The 26,597-nt window shown below is 45.7% G+C and overlaps 1 protein-coding gene across 1 annotated transcript in view; it reads right to left on the reverse strand.

Moving 5' to 3' along the window:
* LOC143284450 (calcium/calmodulin-dependent protein kinase type 1-like) overlaps window positions 1-26,597 on the reverse strand; it is a 175,027-nt gene that overhangs the window by 103,448 nt on the left and 44,982 nt on the right. The window contains exons 3-5 of the mRNA XM_076591088.1: window positions 26,204-26,278; window positions 6,761-6,899; window positions 608-731 (exon numbers count right to left, since the gene is read on the reverse strand). Of these exons, the coding sequence (XP_076447203.1) occupies window positions 608-731; window positions 6,761-6,899; window positions 26,204-26,278 (338 nt within the window). The remainder of the gene's footprint in view (window positions 1-607; window positions 732-6,760; window positions 6,900-26,203; window positions 26,279-26,597) is intronic.

Below are 26,597 nucleotides of genomic sequence, written 5' to 3' on the forward strand. Positions count from 1 at the left end.
TGGGTAGGTGGGGGTGGGGGTGGGGGTGGGGATTCGGAGGCAGGGAGAGAAGCGCTGGGGTGAGGGAGGGGAAAAGGTGGAATAAAAAAATGACTGGGGGAAGGGTGTGGGGTGCGGATGTTGGGAGAGTATCAAAGGACATCGTGTTGGCTGGCAGGGCTTTTTTTTAAGGGAGGGGAAAAAAGAGAGAGAGAAAAAAAAACAATATAGGAAGCAGGAGGGATAGAAGCCACTGGGTTGGAGAGAGAGAGAGGGGGGGGGAGGGAGGGAGGCTGAGAGACACACACACAGAGGTCCTGAGAGAGAGAGAGAGAGAGAGAGAGAGAGAGAGAGAAAGAGAGAGAGGAGAGAGAGAAAGATGCTGAGAGAGAGAGACAGAGAGAGAGAGAGAGAGAGAGAGAGAGAGAGAGAGAGAGAGAGAGAGAGATGCTTGTTTATTTGTATGCGTGAGTGCGTGCGCGTATGTGTGTATTTGTGAGTGAGTGAATGTGTGTGTGTGTGTGTGTGTGTGTGTGTGTGAGGGAGAGAGGGGGAGAGAGGGAGAGACAGAGATAGAGACAGACAGAGACAATGTGTGTGCAGACAGGCAGATAATAGCCATTCTTACCGACATAGCCAGGAGTTCCGCAGGCCGTCGCCATGGTACCGGAACCTTCAATCTTGGACAGACCGAAATCGCTGATCATGATCTTGGCCTCGTCCGAGGGGCTGTAGAACAGCAGGTTCTCCGGCTGTGCAACACACACACACACACACACATACACACACACAAGACGCATGCGCACACAGACACAGACACACAAGCACTAAATGATAATCGGAAGACAGAGAACACAGCTCGATATTATCCATGAGTCAACATGTCAGCTTCTTTTCTTTTTTATCAACGTGTGTACCATGCAACATTTCTTACACACACACACACACACACACACACACACACACACACGCATACACACACAAATAACTGACTAACTAACTAACTAACTGCCAACAAGGCAACCACACTGAACTTTCTGATCAGCTCCGTAAATATCAGGAAAACGAGACTGATTTTCCTTTCCGTTTTGCAATTCCAGTATCAAACCATTTAACTCCGAATTGAAGCAATCAACAGACAAAACCACATTAAAAGTTAACGATAAAGTAACAAGCCTCCACAAAGTTCACATACACGCACACGGAGACACAAACACACACACACACGCGCGCGCACACACACAGACACACGCGCGCGGACACTCAAACGTACCACAAAACAGTACAAATTAAAAAGAAATCTACCATAGTCAGCAGATGTGCATACCACTGAGACTGCATGAACGATCACCATTTTGCAGAGCGTGTGTTCGTGATCAATGTTCTTCACACTGCTGTGACACATGTCGATACTAGGTATCCTGATTGTGTCCAGTTAATCTGCCCGATGCACAGCCAGCTGTGACACATGTCGATACTAGGTATCCCGATAATGTCCAATTAATCTGCCCGATGCACAGCCAGCTGTGACCTATATCTCACCTCCTCTGTCTCCATGTGTGTGTGTGTGTGTGGGTGGGTGTGTGGGTGTGTGTGAAAAGTTTCAAAAGGCAATTGCAAATTTTCTTGTTGATTTGAGTATGGTACTGAAAACGAAAACGATAACAATAACAAAAATGTGCACCATCTGTACATGTTTCTTCTTTTCTTGTTGTTGTTGATGTTGTCAAGGTAACTACAGACAGGCAAAGTATTCCTGTAATCAAGTATGCACACCATATGTATATGTTTCTTCTTTTGTTGTTGTTGCCAAGGTAACCACAGAAAGGCAAAGTATTCCTGCAATCAAGCATGCGCACCATCTGTATAATATGTTTCTTCTTTTGTGGTTGTTGCCAAGGTAACCACAGAAAGGCAAAGTATTCCTGCAATCAAGCATGCGCACCATCTGTATAATATGTTTCTTCTTTTGTGGTTGTTGCCAAGGTAACCACAGACAGGCAAAGTATTCCTGTAATCAAGCATGCGCACCATCTGTATAATGTTTCTTCTTTTGTGGTTGTTGCCAAGGTAACCACAGACAGGCAAAGTATCAAGCATGCGCACCATCTGTATAATATGTTTCTTCTTTTGTGGTTGTTGCCAAGGTAACCACAGACAGGCAAAGTATTCCTGTAATCAAGCATGCGCACCATCTGTATAATATGTTTCTTCTTTTGTGGTTGTTGCCAAGGTAACCACAGACAGGCAAAGTATTCCTGTAATCAAGCATGCGCACCATCTGTATAATATGTTTCTTCTTTTGTGGTTGTTGCCAAGATAACTACAGACGGGCAAAGTATTCCTAAAATCAAGTGACACCATAACACTGAACCGAAGAGGAGTCTATGGTAGACTGTGATATAAAGATATTAAGCAAGGAAGAAGGGAAGGGGGAAAAAAAAAATGCAAGCCAGAAAAAACACAGCACAAAAACCAACCAAATCACCACCCCTTTGTTGTTATTAAGCTTTCAGCATCTTTCGAATTTCAAACGAACATAATGAAGACTGAACTAATGTTACCCTCCTCAGCCCTGAGCTTAGTTGTGATCGTGATCTCAGCAGCTTCATGGTAAGAATGTTCCTAAGTCTACGCGAATTCCATAGGTCTCCACAGGCTTGGGATGGTTAGTCTTAATGCGAAACAAACTTCGTCCTCCTAAGTCAACTAACCGCTAAGTCATTCCTGCCAATTCAACTGCATGCACATGACAGAACGAGCAAAGGGTTACAACTAATACAAGTTACATTGACTGCAGTTTTGCCCACAAAACAACCGAGACTGACACTTTACAATCTGATTTTCTTTTATGAATCCACAATATTCAGATGTGGAAGAGAAGGTTTCAAACCAAGGCCAGACAGACACAACAGAGCTATCGCGTTAAATGAAGGTCACGAGTCCTTTAATTAACGTGTTGTCTGCATAGTCAGTCCACACTCATCTACATTTGTGTGACAGGCTCCAATAAAAGGTGCGGAGAGTCTCCACAAAGGGCAGATGTTTGTATTGACAGAGCTCTGATACAACAGCATCTGCTGTTTTCCCTCACAGTCACGCACTTGGTTTCTCCAACATGCTATTTATGTTCCGTCTCTTCTCCCCGTGCACCTGTCTTTTTCCTTCTCCTTTCCAACCTTCTCTCCTTCAGGTGGCAGGCAGTCACGCACCTTGCGGCCAACACCCTGTCAAGTCACGGCCCTTCTGTTTCTTCTTCTTCATCGTTCGTGGGCTGCAACTCACACGTTCACTCGAATAACACGAGTGGGCTTTTACGTGTATGAGTTTTTACCCCGCCATGTAGGCAGCTATACTGTTTACGGGGGTGTGCACGTTGGGAATGTTCTTGTTTCCACAACCCACCGAACGCTGACAATGATTACAGGATCTTTAACGTGCGTATTTGATATTCTTTGTGCGTATACACACGAAGGGGTTCACGCACAAGCAGGTCTGCACATATCATGCTCACCTGGGAGATCGGAAAACTCTCCACCCTTTCCCCAACGGGCGCTGTTACCAAGATTCGAACCCGGGACCCTCAGATTGAAAGTCCAACGCTTTAACCACTCGGTTACTGCGCCCGTCGGACCTTCTGTTGAAATGGATGACTGACTAAACCTTGCCGACGTGAACTGCTTTTTATTCATTTATCTACTCATCTTGCACGCACAGTAAGACAAACAACTGCAGAGGCATGTTTGTTTGTGCACTCTTTTTATACCAAGGAGGCTTTGCGGTTAGCGTCTGCGAGACCCGAAGGCGCCAGATCAGACAGAACCTGACCCCGGCTAGGATCAATCTTCCTCTAATTCCGCAAAGACTTTGGAAGACTGTCTGGGTGTTGGTGTTTATCCTTTGGACAAAATGAGAAATGAGGATTCTGTGTGCAGCATTCATTTCGTGCGATCACAAGAACCCCGGGTAACAAGCTGACTGGATCCAGGCTAAATTCCTTGGCAAACAATCCACTCTGTTAGGTAAACAATTATACAAAGACCAAAGAAAGAAGCACACATGGCTTATGCATTTTGGCATGGTACCCTCTTTGGAAGAGCAACAGGGATTTCACACCCAAACTCAAATCTGCAGCGACAAGAAAAAACGGTACACTAAGTCACATAACAAAACAACACGATACACGTGGGAACAGCGTCCGCATTATCAGCCACTGACAGAGACAACACCCTGTGGTTCAAACAGAAAGAAGCGGCTGCGTATGAATTTTAGCAAGCAACCAGTCCACAAGTAACTTTGTAAGCCCAATAATAAATAATTCCAACAGCTTGACCAGACTCACTGAGGTCTAAACAAGTAAGTATGAAGGTCGATGGCCTTTCCCCTATGCCCCACTCCCCACCCCCACTCTCAAACGTTCGTCCAGTATCTTTTGAAAGACGTCTTATACTAAAGCAAGAACGAACCAATGAAGCAAGACCGAACCAATACACTAACACCCCCCACCCCCTCCCACATGCCCCCATACGCGGAGAGAAGAGAAAAACACCGACATTTTCAACCCCGTCTGTTCCCCCCAGGCCCTGTCAACCGCTCTTTATGTGACTGCCTGCCTGCCAGCCTGCCAGTGTCTTCTCACGTTTGACAGCACCAGGAAACACACCCTTCTACCCACCCCCTTTCTGGGTTCTAATCAGACAGCCTCACGCTGCAGACCTTCTTTCCCTTCACTCCCCTCATTCCGTTTTGTGCTGATCCTTGGGTTGGTGACAGCTGGAATCCTGGCTTCTGTGAAAAACAGTGTTGCCCATGGGAGTTAAGTCTGGGCGGTACCATCACCAGTAATCCTGGGGAAGGGCAAGAGCGATGGATCACATCCATCTTGATTGGAACTCCTTTGATACTGGGTTCACGATTTTTTCCGTGGATCTTTTTCACAGACCAGTCAATTAATCGCGGACCATAAATCCAGCTTTAAACGTATGCCCTCTGGAGGTACAGGCGGGACTATTTCGATGAAGGGCATCCCAGAACAATCCCCTCTGTGTGTGTGTGTGTGTGTGTGTGTGTGTGTGTGTGTGTGTGTGTGTGTGTGTTCGATTTACCGGTGTTTTGTTAAACATCTATTTGTCTATTTACATCCTAAATGTTGTATGAATGTGATATGCGAGTGTTACTCGCGACACAAATGTGGAGAGAAGTAGTGCGTTGTATAACACAAGCTGATCGCGCTCTGGCGCCGTTCCACCAACTGGTAAACCCGACAGTTCCACGAACTGGTATACCCGACAGTTCAACTTCCCGATTCACTTCTCACGGAATTCCGCCGAAGGATTCAGAACTTCCGGACATATCATTACGTCCCCCCTTTTTGTGCTCATCATCATGTTAAATTTCAGCCAACCTCTGACCTCCAAACCATTTTGTTACCACCATCATCAATGCCATGCAGTTCGCTATCATCAGTACTATTCACAGTCGTTGGAATTAAAGCACCCACTGGTTTTGGGCTCCTAATGATCGCTATAAACATAGAAAAACAACTTCTCTTTCCTAGTCGGTCATCATTAGCATCATCGTTGGCACTACCACCACCATCACCATCATCACAGTTGACACATTCTCAGCCATAACCATCATCATCACCACAGCTGACTCACATTCTCACCACAACCATCACCATCACCACAGCTGACTCACATTCTCACCACAACCATCACCATCACCACAGCTGACTCACATTCTCAGCCATAACCATCACCATCATCACAACTGACTCACATTCTCACCACAACCATCACCATCACCACAGCTGACTCACATTCTCAGCCATAACCATCATCACAACTGACTCACATTCTCACCACAACCATCACCATCACCACAGCTGACTCACATTCTCAGCCATAACCATCATCACAACTGACTCACATTCTCAGCCATAACCATCACCACAGCTGACTCACATTCTCACCACAACTATCACCTTCATCACAGCTGACTCACATTCTGAGCCATAACCATCACCATCACCTTCATCACAGCTGACTCACATTCTCAACCACTACCATCACCATCACCACAGCTGACTCACATTCTCACCACAACCATCACCATCATCACAGCTGACTCACATTCTGAGCCATAACCATCACCATCACCACAGCTGACTCACATTCTCAATCACTACCATCACCATTACCACAACTGACTCACATTCTCACCACAACCATCACCATCACCACAGCTGACTCACATTCTCAGCCATAACCATCACCATCATCACAGCTGACTCACATTCTGTCCAGTTCAGTCAGGAACCTCGGCGTTGTCCTTGACAACACACTGTCCATGCAAAAATTTATCAATCAGACATGTCAATCCTGCTACTGTCAACTGCGGCGTATCAGTTCCATCCGGAAATATCTGTCCATTGACGCAACATCTAGACTTGTCGTTTCTCTCATTCTCTCTCGCCTTGACTACTGTAACTCTCTATTGTCTGGTTTGCCTGCTTCATCCATTCAGTCCCTTCAGCGCATACAAAATTCTGCTGCCCGACTCGTCCTCACATTCTCACCACAACCATCACCACAGCTGACTCACATTCTCAGCCACTACCATCACCATAGCTGACTCACATTCTCAGCCACAACCATCACCATCATCACAGCTGACTCACATTCTCAGCCATAACCGCTACCACCACCATCACCATCATCACAGCTGACTCACATTCTCAGCCACTACCACCACCGTCATCACTAACACAGGTGCTTACCTTCAGGTCTCTGTGAACGACTCCTCGCTCGTGCATGTAGTCGACGGCCTCGAGGATCTGTCGGATCAGCATGCTGGCGTCCTTCTCTGTGTAACTGCCCTTCTCCACGATGCGATCAAACAGCTCCCCGCCCGTCACTCTGGTTGGACACACACGACAACAGTTGCGGCTTAGTAATGTGCTGTGTCGACAAAAATCGTACGCGTGTATCTGCTTTTAGTTAACGTTCATACAATCGTCACATTAACTGTAAAATGCTACTGCGAAGACATGCCTGCTTCCTGAGTTTCTAAGTACGTAGCGGCTTTTATTGGTGCATTTTGTTTGGTTGGTCTTAACACTCGATTATTCTTCTTTCATTTCGCAGGTATCTGCAATTATACAAAATGGTGACTGTCACTGTCATTATTCACTGGCTTATTTTACCCTTATTCACTCCTTCATCTGGCACTGCTAATATATAAATGAATTGAGATACCTTTTTGTTTGTGTACTCTAACATTCATTCACGCAGTATTTACATATATATTACTGTACCACCACCACCGCCACGACCATGATTATTACTGACTGTCGGATTTCCATAAAAACAACTACTACTCTTACCATAAGTCGTCACTGTCAACTTTATGCAGCTCCTTCTGCTGGTAAGGGTCGTTAATAATGAGGTTGTTAATGTTATCAATTATCTCATTACTGTAAACACGTACTGTTTATCACACTTCATAGCATTTTCAACTTTTCTCTAAGGAGATGAGAGACGAAAGATGTCAATATTTCTGGATTTCTTGTTATCATTTTTACAACTCAGATTTGAAGTTCTGGACATCTCGTGCTAAATGAACAGCGTGAATGTTTTATTTTCTTTAAATTTCGTTTCTGTTTTTACCACAGCTGGATCCAGCCGACCGTGACGCCCCCCTCAGGATTTATAAAACATTGTTAAAACCTCATCTGCACATGAAACCCACCAACTATAAAAACACGTTAACACCTTTGGCTGTGAGAGAGAGACGGAGACAGAGACAGACACAGACACAGACAGAGAGAACAGGCCCATACCACACACCCAGATCAGGACAACTAAATCGAATCGGAGAAAAACAACAACAAAACAAAACAAAAAACCTCCATAAAAACCATTACCAAGACAGCCTCAAGGGAACCATCAGGGAACAGTTCATTAACATAACCGTACAGCATTTGCATCGAAGCTCGCGCGTAAATCACAGCAGCCGGTGAGAATAATATGCTTGAGGACGCTAAACCGCCGCCACAACGGGATTCCTTCAAACGGAAACCGCCGTTTTATTGATTCAGCCGGTGAGAACACTCTCCGCTATTAAACTAAATACAGGCTCCGACCCTCTTTTCTGTCCCCACTCCAGGCGGTAGAAATCGTGTCATGTTGATCAATCTGGATCGTGGTGCACTAACGCAAAGCTTGGTGGAACCCCTTCCCTCCTCCCCGCCCCCTCTCCCTCCTCATCCTTTCCCCAGGGGACCCCGAAACACCCACCCCCGGCATCCCTTATTTTCACCATTGAAGCAAGTACCATTACTGGCAGAGCTGGCTGGGCCACGACTGGAACCGTTCGGATGCACGAATTTAACACTGAACAGTAAAGACCCAAGTACAAGAAACTTCATGATCGTGCTCAATGCTCATTATTGTCTTTTTATCTTTTTTTTTCTTTTCCCGCATTTTACCTTATTTCATTATCTATTTCCTTCTTTTCTAGGAAAAAACAACAACAAAAAACCCCGAGAAGGGGAGCGAGAGGGACTCTCTGAAAGAAGTGGGCCGCTAGCGACAGGAGGAAGGGGAGGAAGAATTGAGTGGAGCTGGAGACAATGTCTACACAACTTATTTAACACAACACTCCTACTGCAACCGCTACCACTACTACTTTTACCGATAATTACACTACTACTACTACTACTGCTACTACTAATGATGATGATGATTAGAGAGACAGAGACCGAGACCGAGACAGACGAGACAGACCGACCAGAGAAAGAGCAGAGCTGCACGGAGCCGACAGCACACATATTGCACAAGGAATAAAACCGACTGCTGCAATCAACCTGGAAGGGCAGGGAGGAAAGTTGAGAGCAGTAACGAATGTTTTATGGATGAAGGTTGCATCATTTCCCCCTCCCAGGGCGGCCCCACCTTAGAGAGGCTTCTTCCTCCACACCCTACAACCATCTTCATCCACCGCCTCCACGCACTCAACTTGGGGTATCGTGTCGTCTAATGTTGACAGCCTGTGCCCAAACCAGGCCAGCGAGCTGAGGAATCATTAAGGCTAACACTCAGCTATTTCTCTTTCACTAAAGCACTCACTCAGTCTGTGCCCAATTAAAAAAACCAAAAAAACCCAACAACAACAAACCATCCCTTCAGTTAAGGCCAATGACTGCGTCTGGGGATACAAGCTTTCTCAACGGATGCCCCGAGCCCTTCCTATTCTTCTTTTTGTTTTTGTTGTTGGTTTTTTACCCCCTTTCTACAACATAAAAATGTACAATCTCCTTTGTAACCCAGGGTGGAATTGTTCTGAAGTTAGAATTTTCGCTAAGAAAGTGACACAAACCGTACCGATACAAGCCGAGGTACCCATCTTTCGGAGAAGATGGTATTGGTAACAGAGATACTGTCCACGTAGATTGCATTACACTCGGGTATTAAAAAAAGAAGAAAAAAAGTGCACACAGGATTTGCTGTTAATTTTGTGAAGAAAAGTCCACTTTTGATACATAAACACACATATACACACGCAAAACAGAAAAGGAAAAGGAAAAGCTCTACCAGAAAAGACAACGCACGGGTGACCTGAACAGAGGTCATGGCATCGTGTCCTGTTCGGTGCAGTGCACTGCCCTTTAATCTGCATTTCCTAGCCTGCTGTGTGTTTTTTCTCTAGCGCATTCAACCTGTGTTCATCTCCTTCTTCGAAAATATGCATGAGTCTTTCTCTTTCCCTTCGTTCCCTATTTCACTGCAATATGTAATAAGTTCATGGATTCTCCCCAAATTCCTTTACAACCAAACTCCCGCTTCGCAATCTTGATCCAGGGCATATACACTGCCCTCCTTGCCTTTCAACATCGCTTATGTACACACGCACGCACACACACACACACACACACACACACACACACACATACACACGAAAAAGGTGCACGAGGGCACACCAAACCACATAACACACACATACGCGCGCACATGCGAACGTACACAAGAAACCGCTTGCTACCTCACCTCGCGAGCATGCGGTCACGCGCGCGCGCGGACACACACACACACACACACACACACACACACATATATATGTATATATATATAACAAAGAAAGAAAGATACTTAATTTGAAGCCAAACGACGTGACAGAGGTTTCTAGCGAGTCTGTTGCAAAACCACCATTACCCGAGTTCAACAATGCTTCCAACAGCGTTAAAAACATGAATAACTAAGGCCTGCTGCAGATCCTGTACCGCAGCTTTGATAACAATAACAATAATAGCAATGATGATGATGATGATTAATCTGAAGAAGATGATTACAATGGATTTATTGTTATTGTTGTTTGTCTTTTGAATGATATTGCCTTTTCCCTTCATGTTTCAAAGGGCTGTGAACTTGGCATCAACGCACACGCGAGGCTTACACATGCTTCTACAGCTATTAGTATTACAACGGACACTGCTATTGCTGCTTTTTTTTCCACTGCTGCTAAAATGTGAAAGAGCAAACAAGTCTTCTCTCAGCTGGTTCAAAGCGTTGAGAATGGACGCCGGCGACACGAATACTGACTGAACCTCGCACATTCCCTAACACACTGTACTTCGGCATCAGCATACTATGGTTTAAAAATCTTTATTCATAAAACATGTTCTCCATGTACACATATACAGCGAAGTAACAAGCTAACAGCTTGTACATCGTGCTCAAAGTGCTATGACAATCATATGCTGCCAAGTCTGCTCAGCTTCATTACTGAGGCTTCTAATGAACAATGTTATACAGTGGAACTGAAACAGGCGGGGAAGGTGGGGGGGGGGGGGGGGGGGGGGGGAGATTGGGCCTGTCCCAAATGGGACTGAAACCAATGATCTAATATGAAAATAAAGGCAACGTTCATAGTTGTACTGCAGTAAAATTCAGAGAACAGAGCATACAGAAATACGGGAAGAAAGGCTTGTGATAATGCATGGATATTGTGCCATGCACCTGTGGAATGGGAAGTGTGTAAAGGGAAGAAGGCCTGAAAGAACACAGAAAAAAGTATGGTACCTTTTCTACAACATCCACAAAAAAAAGGTTATTAAATGATGACCTGGGATCTGCAGTCTTTTCAGTAACTCCTCTGAACGTGGATAACTGGGCCTACGAATATCAATGTGAATAATATAGCGAATCATGGCGATGGGAGTTTGAAGAAAAAAAAAAAAGAGGGCGAGGGGGGGGTACAAATGAAAAACACATCAGCAGTGTAACACTCCCCACGCCCCGTTACCTTCGCTTTCCGCCCACCCCCCTCCCCCCATCCCCACCCACTCACTCCCCCCTCCATGGCTTTTTCCCTTTTTTGTGTGGGAGGGAGGAGTAAGGAAGAGGGAACGAGGTCGGTTGTGAGGGTTGTGTGCAATACTTATGTGGTTGCTGAGCTGTCGGTTATGGCTTGAAATGTTTTCGTCAACTTGGTTGTAGAACTGTCTAGCTGTGGTCTGAAGCGTTTTTCTAACTTGGTTGTTGAAATGTCTAGCCGTGGTCTGAAGTGTTTTTGTAACTTAGTTGTTGAACTCTCCTGCTGTTGTCTGAGGTGTTTTAAGTGACGACTTCAGCATGGCGGCACACGGGATCGGCAAACTACAGACTGAATGAAGCGCCACTTTCACTGAAGTGTTGCTTGTTTCCTCACGGCATGGTCGATGGGGGTGTGATGGTGGAGGGGGTCGAACACCTGTTCTTTAGCAACTCACAGGACGCCTGTACTTTTAAATGCCTGCACTTTGAGAATGCCTGTACTTTTACAATTGTCAGAATGCCTTGACTTTTACAATTGTCAAAGTCAGCGCGTAAGTACGTTTTTGATAAAAGCAGACAACCTAAACGCCCCCACACAGGACTGACAACACGTTGTTGGGTTGAGCCGAGATGCTGAGTTAAGCTGAACAGAACTGAGGCTGAACCTCCAACAGAATGAGCGACTTTCAGGTCGTGGGTTTTCACAGCGCTGGGAGATTTGGGGAGGCGTTCGATTTCACCCGCTCGGCTTGTTTACGACACGACGGGATCCACAGCACAGACAATGCCGCTCTTCCAGGCGATCCTGGCAGGTCATTTCCGCAACAAATGTAGCTGGCAAACACGGGACGATCTCCGAAAATGTCTTCTTTTTCTTCGCGTCAACTCGGGGGTTCAAAAGAGCACCCACACGCAGCCACACTCGCGCTTAACAACGCCCCTTCCCGCACACTTCAACACATGATACGCATGTCCGCGCACGCACGCGCACCAACAAACAATACACACACTACGCAAGCACAAAACGCGCCTCCGCAAACAATAACGCACTTTCCCACACACTGTTTCGTTTTGTGGCAGGAGACGACCCCTCCCACACCCTACACTGTTTCCCTCGTCTTCAACAATACGCTATGAGAAGAGTTCTGCTGAACGAAATGTAACCCGTTGCTATCTCGGAATAACAAATAACTTTTCTTGACCTGACTCTCTCTCTCTCTCTCTCTCTCTCTCACACACACACACACATCTTACCACCCTATTTTGCCCTCTCTCTGCCACCCTTCTCTACCTCCGTCCTGCTTTATTTCTGGATCCATTTAATCACCATTCAGAGTTTTCTGTTCGCACTTTGCCCCACAATATCTATAATTAGGTGCCTTGGCAAAAGAGGTACACAACACAAAGTTATTATCGATGTTGTATCGAGTCCGTGCTCACAGTTTCATTTATGTGCTGGTATGGAAGTTTGGGAGTGAGGAGTAAGCGTGTTTTGAACGATGTCATGAGTGTATGCAGTAAAATCATGGGAGTGAAACAAGCTAGTATGCAAGAGCTGTATGAAAGTCGAGTGGTTAAAAAAAAGCAGGCAGATAGCAACTGACGACACCCATATTTTAGCAAAGTATTAGGAGCTATTGCCATCAGGACGACGCTACAGAACTTTTAAGTTGAAATCCAGAGCTCTGAAGACTTTTATTCCACGTTCAATCCACCTTTTAAATTCTTGAGAACTGTGTGTGTGTTTGTGTGTGTGTGTGTGTGTGTGTGTGTGTGTGTGTGTGTGTGTGTGTGTGTGTGTGTGTGTGTGTGTGTGTGTGTGTTTACTGAGCTTAAAACGTGACAATTGGTTATAATGAATGTGCAATATGTAGGAAGAATAATGTGCAATATGCAGGATGAATGTACAATGGAATATGTCTGATGCTAACGTCCATATTCTAAATATATTTCAGTTTAATAATTACGATGTAATAATTAATTGCAAAGTTTTTAAAAGCGAATATGTGAAATGCTTTTATTTGAGAACATATGTTTATTACTCTTGTTTAATCAAGTTATCCGCGTGTGTGGGGTGGGGGGGTGGGGGTGGGGGCGGGTGCGGGTGTGTGCTGATAATCAATGTGCAGTATAGTAGGCTATGTTTAAAATTACATTCAAATAAAGGTTCTTAATTCTTTCTGTTTTTACATTAAGAATACTAGTTATTACCTGCAGTGTGTGGATGTATGTATGAAACGATGTATGTGATATTTTTTTACATTTGTATCTTCGTAATATTTGTAGGGGCTGTTGTTGGCTTTTACAGTTATGGTCCCAATGTTGTTTACTTGTCTATGTTGTGATAATGCACCTGACCAAATTTCTCCAGTTGGAGATAATATAGTTATTCTTATCTTATCTTAACACAACAGGTAAACACGAGTTCGCTTTTCATGCGCTGATACACTTCGTCAACCCGGCAGTCTGGAAATAACCCCTCGATGACGAAGCAAATACGGTTCCCATACAAAACAAATATCGTGTTCTTAAGTATTAGGAAGCAGTCAATGCCTGAAAATGGTACGACTTCCTGCTATACCCTCCTCTTCACTTCTTTTCCAAATCAGAGAGAGAGAGAGAGAGAGAGAGAGAGAGAGAGAAAGGGGGGGGGGGGAGGTATTTGTGTGTGAACGAGCAAGCGCATGCTCTAAAATTTCCTGCCAGCTCCTGTGTGTGACTCGAACCTCAGATATGTCGATTCTTAGGCGGACATGCTGACCATAACTCACGCCATCAACCTCAGATGTGTCGATTCTTAGGCGGACATGCTGACCATAACCCACGCCATCAACCCGCTTTCTAATCAAGCAAGAGGGGAGCAACCCGATTTTCACACAGAGGAATCACACTGTTGTGAAGAAAGAGTAAAGCGAATAGAACCCCTAAGGAAAGAGGACAGTGGGCAGACCACAGCAGAACTGGAGGAGAAGCACGGAGGATGAAATGAAGGGAGCTGGATGGACCTGGACCTGGTTGAGGAGGACAGCCCAAAAACCGAGTCCGCTGGAGGAGTGCTCTTGCAGCCCCATGCTCCACAAGGAGTTTAGAGGCATAATAGATCAGCACAATACAATACAATACAAACCAGTGCAAGAACAAAGATCTGTGAATTCAATGGCGCACTGGGTGGAAATAACCCCATCCCTCACACCCACACCTACCTCTCTTCTTTCTCTCGTCCTCCGCGTACGTTTGTGAAACAAACGCCGACCTTACCATAGTAGGTACATTGGTCAGACGAAAGCGGGGCTGTCTCTATTTTGGTGAACTGGACCTACAGCTCGAAACGTCACAGTTGTGATGCATGTGTATGTCAGGTGTGACAGCGGGGACGGCTGCCAATATCAGAAACAAGTCCACAAACACCACGTCATAGTCTGAAGACATACGCCTGCGTGCGATTCTTTACTTATCAATTGAGCTATTTCCAACTCACCCGCTCTTCCACTTTCAGTTTTTATTTTCGCCCGATTGCTATTCTTGTACATTCAGTGACTGCTATTCTAATACCTAAACCGGTTCTAATCTCAATCCACAACTGCAGGCAAAGCAACACGCAACAGAAGATACAGTTTCAAATGTGACGTCAGGAATACAGGTGGGAAAGAGGTAGTACTGACGATCGATTCCTTCAGTAGCTGAATCACTGCGACACGATCTATTAATGTCTATGAAAGCAAGTAAGCACGCAAGAAAGCACGCCAGCACGCGCGCTCACACTCAAACACACACACACACACTGGCAGGTTAAAAGGCAAATTCAAATGAGCATATGATAAGTGAGGGTGGACAAATCTCACGATGACATTTTAGCCATGTGACTGTAAGAGAGCGAACCCACAACATCTCAATCGTCAGTCCGTGAAGCGAGTCTCACCGCCAGTGCCGCTGGTATGGCTATTATTCTTATAATCAGCAGGAAGAGAAAATAACGAGAACCGTTATACAAGTACCCGTTAGAGAACCGTTTTATAAGCATCATCATCGTCATCATCATCATCACAGCCATGGAAAAACGAGGACCATAGAAGAAAACCACAAAAGAATGAGAATCAAAGAACAGGAAGAAGATAATAGAATTTGTCCTCTCCTCATTTGAATCGTTGTTTACAACTGCACTACAGGGAAAAAAATCAATGAGAAAAAAAAACAATGTTCATCAGATCTCAACGAAGGCGAACCCAAAAAGGAAAGCCTCATGCGCAGACACGCGCGAAAAGGATTTACGACACAAGAACAATAAAGAATTATTGATTCATTTTTTCCTTCTTTCTCGTCCAATATCGTGGTCTCCCTACCAACGTACCACAGCCTTCTGTCTTCGTACTGTCTCCAAGGTCCAACGATTTTTACCACACAGGACACTGTCCCGCAAGTAATGGCATTTGTGCTTGAAGCTGGGCCCACGCACAGCTTGTGAGGAGAGAAAAAACACGTGTTTACTTCAAAACGACGGGTCAGTTACCTCTCATACTGGATCTCATATATCTCATAACAATCGTTAGGATGCATGTTTGTGAAACCCACGAGATCATTAATTCTCTACCGTATCTATCATGATCACACCAATAATATCAATCATGGTCAAATCACAAGATTTTTTTAGAACTTCATTCCGACATGTTTTCCATCCAATCTCGCTGTCATCTGATAAAAAATTGGCTGATTGACCGACAGACAGTCCCATAAAAGATCAATGGCAGACTTCCCTATCTACAGCAAATTAGAGCTGTGATCATTGAAAATGACAGTCGCACGCACCCACAAACACAAGCAAATTACTTTGGTCAGTGTACAATAGAATATCCACCATCACCCTCTCCTGTCTACCCCAACAAACTCCCCCCCCCCCCTCCCCGTTTTTTTCTTTCTGATTTGTTTTCGTGTTCCTTTTTTGTTTTGTTTTTTGTTTGTTAAATGTCACGAGTAATTGAATGTGCGGGCATAGCAAAGGAGAGAGACAGGGGAGAGAGAGAGAGAGGGAGAAAGAGAGAGAGAGCGAGCAAAGTGTATGGGAGGGGAATGGGTGGATATCAGCCACATTGATCAGCAAGAGAGACAGACAGACAGACAGACAGACAGACAGACAGACAGACAGACAGACAGACAGACAGACAAACAGACAGACAAACAGGCAGACAGACAGACAAACAGACAAACAGGCAGACAGACAAACAGGCAGACAGACAGACAGACAAGAGCGAGAAGCAAGAGAGAAAGACGCGGAACATCCACCCGAATCGGGGGGTGACCAGACAGAGTCAACATTCATCACAGACTGAGACAGCAGCAACGAGATGGTGCGCCTGTTGACATCCACCACCACCACCACTCTCTCTCCCAATTCCCCCACGCCCCAATCCTGGCAACTCCCAGCAGCCCCCATCCCTTACTCTTTAGCCCTACCCAAACAGTTCCATATTGACAGGCTGATCCATTCCCTCTTACTCATCGACGTAAAGGAACACACACACACACACACACACACAAAGAGTGGGGGCTGAAGAGGTGGCCGAAGGGGGGCGGAGGGGAGTCGGGTGGGGGAGAGGAAGAGTTTTGATAGATGGATGAGACAGATGAAGATTAGGAAGCGGCAAAGTGAAAACAAGTCATGCTATTTATTGCCCAACCGACCACGAAAGCCATATCATGTGTTCGAAAACCAGTGAAAAACCGATCGTGGTTTCAAGGTTTCAACCAACATTATGACAGAGAGAGAGAGAGAGAGAGGGAGAAAGAGAGAAGCTCCCAGTTTGAGTTGGAACCAAACACTCGGAGACACCCAACACACATTTTCGCGGCCCAGCTTGACACGAAGTCGTTCTGGTGAATGTTAGATTGGTCTCCTTCCACGAAATTTTTCTCGGATTATAATCCCAGTCGGTCATATCACTGAAGGCATAGAACAAGATGTTGTGGGGGGGGGGGGGGGGGGGGGGGGGGGGACGTTAAGGTGGAGGGCCACATTTACATGGACTGAGAAAAGACTGCGAGTCAAATGACCAATAGCCAAACATGTGGCGGGGGAAGACTCTAGAAAAAGGGAATGAAGATTTCTCTCTCGGTGGCAAAACATACAGACAACCAGTATTTTGTAGAGAAAACTAAAAACGGACGAGGCGTGGATAAAAAACAAACAAAAATATCGTCCAAAGAGGTTCAGATCAACATCTGAACAACAAAAACCTAATTTTGGCTTTGTCTAAACAGTAATATGTATTGAAGAAGACTAAAGGACTGATTATGGAAGAGGAAGAATACACAAGGGAGCAAAATCATGGAAACAGAAAGGACTGAGGAAGGAAAGAAGACAGGATGAAGAGGAGAAGATGAATGCAACGAAAAACAAGTCATGGAAACAGAAAGGACTGAGGAAGGAAAGAAGACAGGATGAAGATGAAGAGCAGGAGATGAATGCAACGAAAAACAAGTCATGGAAACAGAAAGGACGGAGGAAGGAAAGAAGACAGGATGAAGAGCAGAAGATGAATGCAACGAAAAACAAGTCAAAGAGGAAGAAGAGGGAACATGATGAGCAGCAGACTTTCATCGCTTCCAAACGGCAATGTGCAAGGACAAAAAATAAGTTAACGCATCTACTGATGGCAAGATAAATGTGTTTTTTTCACATCGGGTAAGCGATAATAGAGTAAGAAAGGAGGGAGAACAGAGACTGGAGAGAGAGAGAGAGGGGGGGGGGGGACAGGTTGAAACACACATGGGCAATTCATACATATATACGTAGAATACATACATACATACATACAGAGAGAGAGAGAGAGAGAGAGAGAGAGAGAGAGAGACGGGGGCAGAGAGACAGGGAGAGAGAGAAGGGTAGACAAGGAAAACGAGAAATGGGTGGTCGATGGAACACTTGCTCACATCCCGATGTAAAATGCACGGAAAGCAAAGAAAAACACCATCTGCTTACAACATTTTCCGCGTGAGAAGAAGAGGGGTAAGGGATTTCGGAACAAAAACAGTACTTCCCTGCAGCAAAAATAAATGGAACACCAGTGTAATGCTTTCTGGTGGCAGTGGGCTTCCTCTCCTCCCAAAGGAGTGGGGGACTGGGGGTGAGTGGGGGTGGGGAGGGGTGTAGGAGGGATGGGGGCTGGGGGGAGGGGGAGCGGGGGCGAAGCAGACAGAAAGAGGAACGGAGGGAAGTAACACTTTTTATCTCACGATGGTATAGTTGAATTAACATCTATAACTATGAGAAATGCGGTAAAATTAATCAAATGACCTTGAAATGTGATTGAAAAAATGTTCACACGGATACAGGATGGGCCTCCCTCCCTTTACCATTCACACTGTGCCGAGCTGAGAGGTAAGCGGGGGGTGGAGGTGGAAATCCATCACTGGTGCATGGAACCAAAAGGTTTCCGCGGCGTACTTTTGTCGGAAATGGTCGGAGCGGGAATGGCTTTTCAGATCCGACAAAACAGAAACAGAGACAAACAAAAGACTCATGTTACCACTCCCTGTCGTGCTGTTTCTCAGGAAATGAAAAGAACTGGGAAGGAAAAAACAACAGTAAATGAGCGGCAAGGGAATCGAAAGAAAGGCTTAAACGAGAAACCACACACAACAGCAAAAGAACCACCAGAAAACACCACGCGCATGCACGCGCGCAACACACACACACACGTACGTACCGCTGCGGGCGCTCATCGAGAGCCATTGGTAGGGGGGAGGGGGTTGGGGAGGGGGTGGGGGGGGGGGGAGAAAAGAAAAAAAAGCAGTCCACTCATGGGAGCGAACAGAGAATGGACATGATGGTGAAGGAGCTGAGAACAAGGCGGGGTCAGCTGCGGCAGGTGGCTGTCCGGAACATCACAGCCCCTCTCCCTTCACCTCTCCATCCTCCCACATGGGGTTTTTAAAACAAAGTAACACAGCTAACTGTCAAGCAAAAACCCAAAAAGTGCTGACAGGACAAACAGAAGGGTGTTGAAGTGGGAAATAATACAAGGAGGTTCCCAATCCCAAACACAAGACATGCCACAAACTACACATAAAGAGTCGCACAAGTATTGACTCTGGCATGTTCTGTCCCGTCCTTCACTGAAGCGCGTCAGCGAAACGATTTGCTGTTGTATGCCAGAAAAACCATTGTTGCTACGAACTCGCAACTCATCTGTGCGTGGGCTTGTTGTGTGGGTATGTGTGTGTGTGTGTGTGTGGGGGGGGGGGGGGGGGTATCAGGGGGACGTGTTGTGTGTGTTTACGTGTATGCTTCCACGTGTTCCAATGCATTGCATGCACAGCCCGCGCACGTTAAACAAATTCGTACGGGAAAAAGAAAAACAACAACAAAAACGCCTAAACTGCAGGAAACACGATTTTTTTTTAGGTCTCCTTAAAAGCTGTCTGAACAAAAAGTTGGCCAAATTGACTAACATCACTGTCGCATGTGTGGTTTATGGAGGAACATGCTTCATATTCTGCTGTTTCTGTGTTGATGGAAGCCAGAACAGGTCTGTTCTGGAATGGTAGTGTGGCAGTTGCAATACAAACATTGTGGGTAAATGTATGTGCGAATTATTATGCGTACAAAAAAAAAATTCTGATTTCACAACGACTTGATCGAATCTGAAGTATTTTGAAAGACAATTGTTCACAATTGATGGTCATTTTCAACCAGACAGTCTGATGTTAAATGTCAGACAGGACTTGAGGAAAAGAAGAGAAAAAGAACGCCTGCGTTTAGCGAAACGATTTGTGAAATAACAACTATTATTGATACAGAAGACCAAGAAGGTAACAGACGTTTCAATGCTACCTGATATTTACGTTCTCTATATTTTAGTTCCTGAGTATCATTCATGAAGAAGAATTGTAAATGGTAGACATAACAAAACTCCATTATGGAAAATCAATATGTCGTTGCTGTGAGATAAGGGGTAACTGAAGTCAAGTTTTCGTTTGCAAGGGAATGGCCCCAAATAGGCTATTTTTGACTCACTTGTGTAAACAAAGTGAGTCTATGTTTTAACCCGGTGTTCGGTTGTCTGTGTGTGTGTGTGTGTGTGCGTGTGTCTGTGTGTCCGTGGTAAACTTTAACATTGACATTTTCTCTGCAAATACTTTGTCAGTTGACACCAAATTTGGCATAAAAATAGGAAAAATTCAGTTCTTTCCAGTCATCTTGTTTAAAACAATATTGCACCTCTGGGATGGGCACAAAAAATAAAGAATGAAGCCTAATTATATGCAAACTGCATTTACTGTTATATTTATATTTTTTGTATTCTCTAAACTTGGCACTTTGATCTGATATTCTGACCCAACAGCTAGAGCAGTCATTATTATCATTTTTTGTTCAAACAGGAACTTCTTTTGCTAAGCATGGAAGTTTTATTTATTTGCAAACGTTTTGGTACAGATAGTAAAAAAGGGAAATTACTCTGTAATGCTAGGGGAGTTAATTTGCTTTAAACTGATCTTTCTCATCTTAAACATTACATTTTGAAATTATACTGAATACATAAAAAGCTTGGATTTTATTTTTAAGTGTATCACAAGTGAGTCTTGAAGGCCTTGCCTCTCTTGTCTTATTTAAAATCTTGACCAGTTTGCTATCGGTTAAAAAAAAAAAAAAAAAAAAAAAAAAAAAACCCGAAGAAGAAAAGATGACAGGAAGGTAAAAATCAAAAATGGAAAAACAGAAAATGTTAAAATATAAAAAAAAGCGACTGGTTTCAATTCTTCCCCCAAGCGCTCACGTGGGCAAGCAAAGACACACACACACACACACACACACACACGTATGCATATATATATGAAATCTGGCGTTGCGTAAAGCTAAATCAATATCACACGTCGTTTTCTTTCTTTCCCCTTTCCTTTTAGCCAGCCCCCTCAACCCAACCCCCACCCGCCTCTCCCTCCCGCCTGGCAGTGCCGTCACCACACTCAGCGATCGATCAGCCCACAAAGGTCAGGGTCTCTCCAGCCATACATGTGCTGACGGCGGGGAAATTCTACGCCATCGACTGGCTGCACGGGAAACTCGTGCTGCTTTTGATGTCACACAAAGTGGAACCTTGCATTGTGAAGCCAGGACGATGGATGTGCGTAACAACTCTTTACTTTTTAGACTTTTTACTTTTGACATGAAAATTGTCCCTTCATGTCTATATCGGATTGAAACGGTGCGTGTGCTGGGTCCTTACACACACACACACGCGCGCGCGCACGCACGCACGCGCACACACACGCACGCGCACACACACATACCTGTGGTCTCGGGGACTGCGGGTTGACTGCGAGTTCCTCTTTTGACCAACAAAGTATTTGACCAACTAAGGGCTTCCAATTAGTGCAGATCGACTGACGTAGGTACTTTCGTGGTGTCCCTCTCACGTAAACCGTGGCAGTGTAGAGGCTGCGTCCTCGAGTTCTTGAGAAAGGTCCAGAATATAGCTCCTCAAAAGACGCCTTCCAAAGGTTTGCAGCTAAATTCACTTGCACCTGTGCTGTCGTCAACCACGGGTTGATTAAGGGTCATATCCACAATTGTTTCCGTCCAGACGGACTGAGCAGTGTTCACAACAAGGCGTGGACGTTCACTCCGTCAATCACAGAGGAGTGGTGGGGAAGAAAATTAATGTGGATGTTGCCGATTAAGAGTTGCCTGCGTGGGAATCAACGAACTATTTTTCAGTTCGCTCACCTCGGTGAACTGTGGGAACCATCATTCCTCAGGACACGGGGGCGATCTCCTCCCTCATCCCTCACCAGGCCTTCCTTCCTCATCCCTCACCAGGCCTGTCTCGTGTCCCGGAGGGTCACACCGACTCCGTACTGTGTGCCCTCCCAAGGGGTTAGGTCAACAGCCAGACACACAAGGATGGAAGGCGGCGGTGACATAGAGACAAATGGGGACAGAGGGGAGACAGGGAGGCATCGACTGAGGCAGACAGACAGACAGACAGACAGACAGGCAGACAGGCAGAATGACTGAGGGGGTAGGAAGAGAGAGAGAGAGAGGGAGGGAGATAGAGAAAGAGAGACAGACAGACAGAATGACAGAGAGAGAGACAGACAGAATGACACAGAGAAAAAATGAGAGAGACAGACAATGACTGAGAGGGACACAGAGAGACAGAGAGAAACAGAAAGACAGAGACAGACAGACAGACAAAAGAGAGCGACAGAGACGTATGTCTACGATTTTCGTCGCCGCTATCTACTTCTCATATTTCTCAGACGTTAACGAACTACTGTTTCAAGTGTCTGACAACAACAATACTTTCATAATTTCTCTCCTTGCTGAACTGTCGCACATCACCAGCTCTCACATTTCCCTCCGCGATCATTTATCACTTTGTCTACCACAGAAAGTGCGAAAATATTGAAAATAATTGTTCACAGTTTGTGTGAGTGGGTTTGTGGGCGGTGGTGTTGATTTGTGGCTTGATGGCTGGAAAGAGAAAGAGAGGGAGGGGCGGGCGAGAGGGAGGGGGGAGGGGCAGCCCTACAGAAGGACAGGGGTGAAATACACATCAGGCTGATGGATAGATCATTTATCATTCTCTGCGTGGGAGGGATACCAAAAGGAAAGGGAGAGAGAGGCAGACACAGAGAATGAGAGAGAGAGAGAGGGGGGGGGGGGGGCGGGAGAGAAAGATACAGAGCTACAGTAAAAACGAAAGAGAAGCAGAGAGACACAGAGAGAGAGACTGGCAGACACAGAGAGTGAGAGAGGGGAGGAGGAAGAGAGAGAGAGGGGGAGAAAGATACAGAGCTACCGAGAGAGAGAGAGGCAGACAGACAGACAGACAGACAAACAGAGAAACAGAGAGAGAGAGAGTTTTTTTTTTCCAGTTTTAGAGTTACGCATGCGTGTGAATGACTGGTGCGAAAGCGCTTTGATTTGTCTCTGCATAAGATTCAGCGCTATATAAATACCATTATTATTATTATTAGTGACAGACAGACAGACACTGAGAGAGATCGGGAAAGAGAGAGAGAGAGAGAGAGAGGCAGACAGACAGCAGAAGGGTAGGCGGCCACGGGTCCAGACAGAGCCAAGAGAAACATTTCCGCCATCTGCCGCATCCCGCAAATTAACCAGATGGACCCGTCGTGTACCTAACGATCTTCATTCTTCACACGGGCGTCGACGGTGCGGCCACCATCCCACCTCCACCTCCGACCCCCTACTTTCCCTTGGATGTGCTGCATAACACGTACTGACCCTGGTCAAGGCACTCCCTCCCCCACCACATCACCACTCCCAGATCCAACGCCATATTATCCACACACACACACGCGCCCGCGTGCACACACACACACACGAGCACAAACACGCACACAGACTGACAGAGCCTGAACACGCAAAAGTAGTTTAATCATTATTTAAAATAAAAATAAATAAAAAAATTAAAAAAAAGGAAGGAAAAAAGCTCATAAAGGACTGTTCCTTCCATGGATCAACCCAGGAAACGGCGCTCTCACTCTGGAGACGCGCCATCCCTGTGGAGAGTATACCGAATTTCACGATAAATACCACGCAGTACAAACTGCTTCAGTACGTAATCGCGATCATCAATGTTTGCGACCAAAAGAACAGTTTAAAACCTTTTTACAACTCGACATGCCAGTGGACCAATCAGGCTGAAAGAGACACGCCTGCTTCAACCAACAGAACTGAAAGCGTTTCTTGGCTCTTCTCTAATACAAAGAAAGAAAGAAAAAGAAAATTCACCACCGTGAATCAATTAATTAATGCTGTTGTTTTGCTTTCTTAAATGACATCAAACGCAATGAATCTTTCACCGTTTTCGTAACCCCCCCTTACCTATGTTACACCTGCCTCTTCCAGCTCTATCCCTTTCATACCTTGGGTTGTTATGTCGTAGTGGTGGTGGTGGTGGTGGTTTAGCTCTTTCTTCAAGAGCTTTATATCACGACCTCCTTTTTTATGTTTCGCACCAAGGTGAATAAAAACAGGCCAAGGCAGCGACAGGTCTTAACACTGCAGTGATTAACCTTTAGTACGACTCTCTGACATCTATTAATTGAAACCCCCCTTCTTACCTTATTCAGCCTATAGATCTTCACACACACACATACACACGTGCGCACACCTCCCCGCGCGCTCCGCACTCCAATCCTACCGACTTTTTTAAAATTATTTTTTTAATCTTGCACTTGAAACCAGACTTGCTGCTTGCTCAGTCAAAGGGTTTGATCACTCGCTGGCTTTGAAGTAAACACTTGCAGCCATGCAAAACATTACAACGCAGAAATTTCAACCTCACCTTTTAAACCAAGGTACAAACAAACTGTTAGCTAACAAAGTTTTCTTTTCGACATTTTGAAAATCGGAGTGGGTGGGTGGGTGATAGATAGGAAGGGAGATAGAGAGAGGGGGGTGGGTGATAGAGAGGAAGGGAGATAGAGAGAGGGGGGTGGGTGATAGAGAGGAAGGGAGATAGAGAGAGGGGGGTGGGTGATAGAGAGGAAGAGAGAGTGGTGAAGGTGAGATAGAGAGAGGGGGGTGGGTGATAGAGAGGAAGAGAGAGTGGTGAAGGTGAGATAGAGAGGGGGGTGGGTGATAGATAGGAAGGGAGAGTGGTGAAGGTGAGATAGAGAGAGGGGGGTGGGTGATAGATAGGAAGGGAGAGTGGTGAAAGTGAGATAGAGAGAGGGGGGTGGGTGATAGAGAGGAAGGGAGAGTGAAAGTGAGATAGAGAGAGGGGGGTGGGTGATAGAGAGGAAGGGAGAGTGGTGAAGGTGAGATAGAGAGAGGGGGGTGGGTGATAGAGAGGAAGGGAGAGTAGTGAAGGTTAGATAGAGAGAGGGGGGTGGGTGATAGAGAGGAAGGGAGAGTGAAAGTGAGATAGAGAGAGGGGGGTGGGTGATAGAGAGGAAGGGAGAGTGAAAGTGAGATAGAGAGAGGGGGGTGGGTGATAGAGAGGAAGGGAGAGTGGTGAAGGTGAGATAGAGAGAGGGGGGTGGGTGATAGAGGAAGGGAGAGTGGTGAAGGTGAGATAGAGAGAGGGGGGTGGGTGATAGAGAGGAAGGGAGAGTGGTGAAGGTGAGATAGAGAGAGGGGGGTGGGTGATAGAGAGGAAGGGAGAGTGAAAGTGAGATAGAGAGAGGGGGGTGGGTGATAGAGAGGAAGGGAGAGTGAAAGTGAGATAGAGAGAGGGGGGTGGGTGATAGAGAGGAAGGGAGAGTGGTGAAGGTGAGATAGAGAGAGGGGGGTGGGTGATAGAGGAAGGGAGAGTGGTGAAGGTGAGATAGACAGAGGGGGGTGGGTGATAGAGAGGAAGGGAGAGTGGTGAAGGTGAGATAGAGAGAGGGGGGTGGGTGATAGAGAGGAAGGGAGAGTGGTGAAGGTGAGATAGAGAGAGGGGGGTGGGTGATAGATAGGAAGGGAGAGTGGTGAAGGTGAGATAGAGAGAGGGGGGTGGGTGATAGAGAGGAAGGGAGAGTGAAAGTGAGATAGAGAGAGGGGGGTGGGTGATAGAGAGGAAGGGAGAGTGGTGAAGGTGAGATAGAGAGAGGGGGGTGGGTGATAGATAGGAAGGGAGACAGAGAGAGGGGGGTGGGTGATAGATAGGAAGGGAGAGTGGTGAAGGTGAGATAGAGAGAGGGGGGTGGGTGATAGAGAGGAAGGGAGAGTGGTGAAGGTGAGATAGAGAGAGGGGGGTGGGGGAAGCATAATCATGTATCAGTGAGTGACAATGCGAGGTAGAGGGAGAGAGCGCGCGCGTGTATGTGTGACAACACACACACACACACACACAGAAAGAGAGAAAGAGAGAAACGGATACTAGCAATGAGATGCACCCCAGACCAAGACACTGACAGATGGGGGCAGCCGAGGCACAACACAGATGAATACTTACAATTCCATGACTAGGTACACATGTGTTTTGTCGTCAAAAACATCTCTGAGTTCCACTATATTCGGGTGATTTAATCTGAAACAGGAAAAATAAACATTTTTTTTCAATGACAAAGCAAGATACAGTTTAAACATTCTTAACAACAATAACACCATATATATTATTCATATAACACATATACATATATAGATAGATAGATAGACATATTATGCAAGAACAGACCAATTCACGAACCTTTATGTATACAGCAAGTGTGCCTGCTAACAAAAAACAAACGCTTCTTCTGACATACACGTACGCACACATACATGCGATCGCACGCGTGTCAACTAAGCAATACACATCCATTCACATGCACTGCATACAGAATCAGAAATGCTCATCCTTTCACACA

Source organism: Babylonia areolata, chromosome 8 (genome assembly GCF_041734735.1).
Source record: "Babylonia areolata isolate BAREFJ2019XMU chromosome 8, ASM4173473v1, whole genome shotgun sequence".
Classification (NCBI taxonomy): Eukaryota; Metazoa; Mollusca; class Gastropoda; order Neogastropoda; family Buccinidae; genus Babylonia; species Babylonia areolata.